This window comes from Agrilus planipennis, unplaced genomic scaffold (assembly GCF_000699045.2).
Source record: "Agrilus planipennis isolate EAB-ADULT unplaced genomic scaffold, Apla_2.0 scaffold286, whole genome shotgun sequence".
Classification (NCBI taxonomy): domain Eukaryota; kingdom Metazoa; phylum Arthropoda; class Insecta; order Coleoptera; family Buprestidae; genus Agrilus; species Agrilus planipennis.
Genome location: NW_020442434.1, coordinates 315,987 through 323,694, shown reverse-complemented (window position 1 = coordinate 323,694; position 7,708 = coordinate 315,987). Strand labels below are relative to the sequence as shown.

The 7,708-nt window shown below is 37.1% G+C and overlaps 1 protein-coding gene across 1 annotated transcript; it reads left to right on the top strand.

Annotated features, from left to right (window-relative positions):
- Nucleotides 1-1,588: 1,588 nt before the first annotated feature.
- Nucleotides 1,589-4,431, top strand: LOC108740487. The gene is made up of 3 exons (XM_025980297.1): nt 1,589-1,694; nt 3,724-4,257; nt 4,348-4,431. Exons 1-3 carry the CDS (start codon nt 1,589-1,591, stop codon nt 4,416-4,418), a joined length of 711 nt encoding a protein of 236 aa, XP_025836082.1. The 3' UTR covers nt 4,419-4,431.
- The last annotated feature ends 3,277 nt before the right edge of the window (nt 4,432-7,708 follow it).

Genomic DNA, 7,708 nt, shown 5'->3' with positions numbered 1-7,708 from the left:
AAGAAATTGAGGCTGAAGCAGAACAGCCGTTGGAGGAGAGACCATCTGAAGTTTCAGAAGAAGCACCGACTGCTCAAGCTTCCGATCCAGTCGTTTCATCTAACATGAATTTATGTTTTTTTTTGTAACAAAAAAAAAAGCAAAATCGGTCTAAAAATGAGCCATTGCGTACTTCAGATAAGAATCAATTTGAAAAAGGTATATTATCAAACTTTAAGCCAGATACCGAAATCTATAATGAAACTTTGATAAAAATACAAAGTATTCTCTCATCTCACGTATATTATCACGATGTTTGCCGGCTAAATTTCAGAAATCAAAAAAGATCACTGGTAAAAAGTCCTGTCCGTACTTCATGGCACGTTTCCCGAGAAATCCATGAAACAGTTTACAAAGAAATTTGTTACTTAATAGAAGAAAATGTCATAAAGCGAGGACGTTGTTATTTTTTGAGCTATCTACATAAAGAGTATTTCGAAATGTTTAAAGAATTAAGCGGAGGCTCTGACGCATCATCAATATTTACCACGCACTATTTACAAGAAAAAATTCACAAGAAATTTGCAGATAAAGTTCAAATTTTGGCATCGAAAAAAAAAAAAAGGTGTTGCCCCTATAGGCGTTTCAGTAATTGATGAATCACTATTTGCGCACTTAAAAGACCAAGATGTATTGCAAGAAGCCGCAGCCATTTTACGAGCGGAAATTTTGGGCATAAAAAGAAAAAAATTACCCGATCATTTGACTAGTCAACGACTAATAAAAGGTGAATGTACTACACCGCCCATGATTTCTCAATTTTTCTCGTCGATTCTTGGAGGTTATCATCGTAAACAACGGAATTGCGACACTTTTCAACATCATGTATCATCTCTGTCACAGGATATAATATATATGACTCACAATGGAAACATAAAGACCTCAAAACACATCTGTTTGGGCATTACTTTAAAAAGTATTACAAGCAGTCGTAAGGTTGTCGATATAATAAATCGTTACGGTCACTGTATAAGTTATACTGCAATCGAAGAGCTTGAAACAGAAGCAACATTTTCAACAGTTTCACGTACCGAAATATGCCCAGAGATAATTAATAAAGATAAAAACCTGGTGGCAGGTATGGGATATGACAATTATGACCGATTTGTTGAAACAAAGGATGGAAAAGACACTCTTCATGATACAGTTGGAATAATTTATCAAAATATTGATCCCAATCTCGTAAACGACAATGTAGACGAAGAAGAAAAAGAAGAAGAAAATGGAGAAGAACATGCAGGCAGTAGACCTAGAAGACGATCTTTCACAGAAATTGATGTTGAGTTACCACAATGTGCTAAAAAACTCAAGAAAACCAGTAATATTCAAGCTGAAAGTGAGGAAGAGGGTAATATAATCGTACACGGGAGCCTCTACAAGCGGATTGACAATATTTTGGTGCTAAGTCATGCTTTGGGACTGTCAAATACCCCATATGTGGACTGGTTTTAACAGTAGAATAATGATCGATGACACTCCACGACAATTGATTTCATATTTAACTCCGATTAATCACTCACCAACAAACAATGCAGTCGTTTTGGCAACAATGCAACAATGCATGTCTGCCTTACAAGAGTTGAATCAAGAGTACATGCAAGTAACTTATGATTTAGCTATTGCAAAGATTGCACTGCAAATTCAAGCAACCGAAAGTAATACCTTCAATACCTTTATACACTTTTCACATAATGATGTCGTACTTTAAGGCCATCGGAAAAGTTATCAATGATTGCGGCTTATCAACCATCATGGTTGAAAGCGAAATGCTTGCTAGTGGATCTGTTTCAAGTTTCATTGAGGGCAAACATTTTAATCGTTGTAAAAGATTACACCCAATGATGGCTTTAGGACTACAAATAATGCATTTTAGGTCTTTTTTAACACAGAAAAACATTCAAATTTCAGAAGATATCATCGAAGAGATTGACCGATTGCAGAGTTGTCAAGCAGATACTTTTTTTATTCACAATGAAAACTTGAAAGAGCTTTGTAATGATTACGCTATTTACGAACAGTAAACATTAAATGGTGAACATGGTAAAACAGCTCAATTTTATATGACTTACATCAAGCTCGTTGATCATTATTTACAATTGAGCAGGAGCATTCGTATTGGTGACTTTCAATTGTATTTAGACACTTTACCAAAAATAACAAATTTATTTTTTGTATGTAACCATCAAAATTATGCTAAATGGACTGTCCAATACCATTATAATTTAACCAAAGTTCCCACTACTCATCCGGGTTTAGAGCAAGACTTTCAAAAAGGATTTTTTGGAATCAAGCGTACCAGTAAGCCATTCTCAAGACAGCCAATCGATCTTACATTAGAGCAGACTATTAATGCAGATGCTGCAAGAACACTTACTGGTATTACACATCTGACTCATTTGATTTCAGCTCGCCAACGGTGGGCAAGGAGTCACGACATTCGCTCAAGTATAATTACACACGTGTTGGATGAGTTAGGAATTACCAAAAAACAAGATATTTCAGCAGAGTTACAGCCACATAATATTAAGAAAAGTTGTCAACAACTTGAAAAATTTATCAACTCATTTGATCAATATGTGAATCCCTTCAGCTTAGATTTACCGCCAGATCAATTGTTTAACATAAGTTCAGGTAAAGCTGCATCATCTCAAGTCGAAGAATTTCTCTTAAATATCCAAAAAATTGGTGAAGACCTACGAACGTGTTTTATATCTGAATGTGTATCTGATCCAAAAAGATTTGAGAAAGCCATCAAAAAGACACCACTACACAACTTTTCGAGTCAACTTGCAAAGAAAAAGACTGTAAAAATTGGAGGTAAGCAGCAAGAGATCAAGTTACAGCGAGATTTATTCGGGCGTTTGTTGGGAATTTCTATGGACCATCAAATTGATGTTCTCAAAACTTTAGCATATCCAATATCTTCTGTACCTCTGGCTTTATGTCATCTAGATGGTGGTTTTTGTAAAACTGATAAATCTGTTCTTGTAAAATGCCTTGAACCAACTATTGATCAGGAACCACCACTTTCTACAGATATATTCTTAATTGATGGATATTTTATTCTCCATTCTATGAAAGAAGTTCCCAAAACATTTGGGAGTATTTCTAAGAAATTTTTGCAAATGGTATCAAAATATTCCACTCGGAGAATTGATGTAATCTTTGACCAATATTTTTTCCCATCAATAAAAGATAGCGAAAGATGTCTACGTCATGAAGCATCGCTGATTGATTACACAATTTCGGGGCCTGAACAGGTGCGACCATCAGATTTTGCAAAATAATTGAAGAATATTAAATTTAAGAAAGCTCTGGTAGATTTTTTTACGAATCATTGGTGTAGTGAGGAAATGATATCATTTTTGGGTAACCGACAAATTTTTTTAAATTGTCAATCGTATCAAGTTGTTGATGACAAGATTCAATCAAGTGTTGTTGAAAATTTATGTTGCCCTTCACATGAAGAAGCTGATACTAAGATTATCTATCATGCTTGTAGTATCAGTGAGCAGTCGAATATTGTTATTAGAGCCTCTGATACCGATATTTTAATTATAATGATTGGGAATATGAAACAATTACAAAATTCAAATTCTAATATTTGGATGCTCAATGGAACAGGAAACAATGAAAGGTACATTGACGTCACAAAAATTTATAATGAGCTTGGTGAATTATTAGCCAAAAGCTTAATCGGCTTTCATGCGTTCACTGGGTGTGACTTCAATCCGGCTTTCTTTAATAAAGGAAAGAAAAGACCTTTTACTTTGCTGAAAAAAAATGTGGAATTCCAACAAGAATTTGCAACTCTTGGTGAAGAAAATTTAATAGAAGATCAGCTAAACGAAGTGTTTAACACTATTCAGAAGTTTACATGCCAGCTCTACAATGCAAAAAAATCTATTGACGTTGATGATGGAAGGTACCAACTTTTCGTCAGTAATTATAAACCTTCCAACGTTAATGAAAATTTCACCAAGAAAATAGTGAATTTTGATGCAAGCTCAATACCACCGTGTAAGAGTGAGCTTTATCAGCAACTTCGAAGAGCGCATTATATTTCAATTGTTTGGAAAAATGCTTACAAAAAGCAACCCACCACGTTAGATCCATTAGATTATGGTTGGATTGAACAAGAAGACAAATTTGTCTTTAAATGGTTCGAAGGAGATCAACTTCCAACTTCTGTGAGTGACTTAATCTCCAAGATCCCTGGTAAGTTTATAATGATTAACTCTTTACTAAATATTTTTGAAACACTTTACACATTTCTTTTATTCTATAATTTACGTTTTATTTTTACAGAATCCGATTCAATGGATGATGAAGACGAGTCACACAACGCCATACATGACTCCGATTATGATGATGAATGAAGATTTCAAGCAATGGAAGCAAATATACACTTTTTAATGCATGCATAATTTATTTTTTTTAATTATTTTTGTTCATTGTTTCTTAAATAAAAAANACACTATGTATTTTATTACATTCACAAAACACTAACTGTATGAGAATTCACGACTATACTGAAAACATCTGGCAATAACCGTTAGAGTGGCAACCGAAAAGAACCCTCTCAGGTATAAACCCTAGACTATTTGAATGCTAGTAACTATATAAAATAAAAATACTATAGGTTAGAGTGAGAATAATAGTGATATATAGGAAAAACAAAAGATAGCTACAGAGATAGTACATGCATAGATCTGACCATGTAGTAGCTAAGTCTTGTTGTCTGCTGAAGTTTGTACTTAATGAAAAAGTCTGCCGTGACAAAAATAAGTTTTTAAGACTCTAATGAATAAAATATATCAATGGCAGATCTGGTCAATTACTTTCAAAATTTTATTTTTTTCAGCACTTTCATAACTGTCTGCCAGAATGTTGAACGCGTGATAATGGTCTGCCATTGTTATTTTCCGATAATAATAATAATCTATTTTCAAATTTCAAAATGGCAGACGTGGTCAAATGAATTTAAAATTTGCCAAAAATTTTTACCTGTCTTACCTGAGCGCCCGCCGCGTCCACCACTCTGGGCTTAGTGACTCCCCATCTCATGTATGGTAGGTATAGGGGCCTCAACACACAAAAACCCAGGTCTGGTCAAATACATACAGGTAGCTTTGCGCTAGCTCTTAGACTATTTGAGGTGGACGGAGGTGCGGTTCATGAAGTCGAAGGACGAAGCGTTCCAGATGTTTCGCGAGTACAAGGCCCTCGTCGAGAAGCAGCACGGGTTGAAAATAAAATACGTCCGGTCTGACAACGGTCGTGAGTACGCCAACAGGGCATTTAACGACTTCCTGAAGTCTGAGGGCATCCGACGCGAACTCACGACGACGCACACGCCCAAGCAGAACGGTGTATCCGAGAGAAAGAATCGAACTCTCGAGGAGGGAGCTCGATGTCTGATGATGCAATCCGGATTACCTCAATCGTTCTGGGCGGAAGCGATTAACACCGCTAACTATCTCAGGAATCGATACCCAATTAAGAAGCTAAACGGGAAAACACCTTTCGAACTTTGGTACGGCAAGGAGCCGAGCGCATATCACATGCGGGAATTTAGAAGCAAGGTATTTTGCCTCGACAAAGTCCCAAACAACGGGAAGTTCGATCGCCGTTCGAGAGAAGGAGTCCTGGTGGGCTATTATGAGCAGTCAAAGGCGTACCGGATTTGGATTCCTGAAACGAGAACAACAGAGATCACCAGAGATGTCGTTTTCCGAGAGGAAATGGTCGCGCACGACGGTACAGCCGGAGACATTTTTCCGCAAGATCATCGGGATGAGGTTCGTGTTGAACCGAGCAACCATGTTCACGAGTTGGAGTTTGAGTTTATCTCGATAGAAAAAGATCGAGCCGAACGGAGAGTCCTGAAAGATCAACCTGACATCGACGAATTGGAAATACCTGAGGGGTTCCGAGGCTTTCCGCCTGATGAAGTTGACGCTCCGGATCAGGAGATACGACCAGCCAAGAACTAGTAACTCCATCTGCGGAGCGATAAGTAGAGCTAGCTACGAAAGGATGTCGCCTTCGGTTCGGGTGGCAATTCACATGCAGTCTGAAATAACCCTGTTTCTTCCCTCGATACGTAATGTACTATCATTTAGCCTGTTGGACTGATTTTATTATCCAGAGTGGGTGGTTTAATGTTTGTTTGATTTGGTATAAGGAACCTTTTGATTTTAAACTTGTGTTTAAGTCCCTAGTAAAAGCAACTTTGTGGGAAATTTTGATAGTTTAGTGTTGATATTTAGTGTTTTTGTTACAGTTTATTGATTTGTTTTTTGTGTACTAGTTTTAATACACTTTTATTCTATTACGTGTTTTGTTCTAGAGAACAAACAGCTTTCTAAAATCAGATTGACTGAGGAGCCCACCAGCTGTGCTACACTAAAGCAATTTTTTGTATTAGTTCTTTGCTCGGTAAAGTAGCGTCTGAGTTAAAATTACTTTAATTGAGTTCCCTGTTTAGTTTTATGATATTCAAAATTCTATTTTCTTGCTGTATACTGGAGCGAGCACGAGTGTTTTTGTGTGCGATCGGGCACACGTGTGTGTGAACGGCCTACCGATTTGCCGAATAGCCGCGGGCGCTTTTCTTCATGTGCACCGTATTTGTAAATGTGTGTGTCGTACCAGCTTTCTGGGAAAGCAGTTAAACAGTTCAACGAAAAAATTTCAGAAGATTCCCGAAAGTAAATAAAAAAGTATTTAAAGGAAGAGACGATCGCCGACAGAGGAGAAATAAACTGACCGTTGCAGAAATGAATCCAGAAATAAATTGACAGTGAAGTAAATAGCGCAGTAAAAAGTGATATATCAACAGTAGTGTAAATAAATAGAATAACTAATAACCTAAGTTTAGTAACAATTTAATAGTGTTTTTAAGTTCTTTAATAATTAGTGTAAATAAATAGTTTTTGTCGTTATCAGCCTTAGAATTTTGTTAAACCCACGAACATTACAACTGGTGTCAGGTGTGGGGTTGAGTAAAACACATTACAATGGCAAAGGCAAAAAGTTAAGACTCTTCTTAACTTTTTGCCAATTCTCTAATTGGAAGAACGGGATGAAGCGACAAGCAGTAACAAAGAGGAACTTCAGTGGCGGCTCGCGGACGCGTTGAAAAAGGATGGCCATGACCCTGAAACGTTCCTTTTCGAAGACGAATGATCGCAAACGATGAAAAGTTTGGAAAGCAAATAAGAAGAAGGCAATTTACTAAATTTCAGTAACAATTCAGAATGCCGATGTCTTCGAGACTGACAAAAACGGTTGGGGAAGGACCAATATCGTAAAACATAAGATCAATACAGGGAATGCGCAGCCTATTCGTCAAAGACTTAGACGATCGCCCTTGGCCAAGAAGGAAGAAGCAGAGCGAAAAATCCACGAAATGCGGGAGATCGGCACAATTGAGCCATCATCAAGTCCGTGAATATCACCGGTAGTATTAGTAAAGAGGAAGGATGGGACAATCCGTTTTTGTGTGGATTACCGACAGCTCAACAACGTAACCAAAAAAGACAGTTTATCGCCTACCACGGATTGATGACACATTGGATATGCTTTCTGGCTCAAAAACATTTTCCACACTCGATTTGAAGAGCGAAAGCTGGTAAGTTACTTTAGATGCTGCAGACAAAGAAAA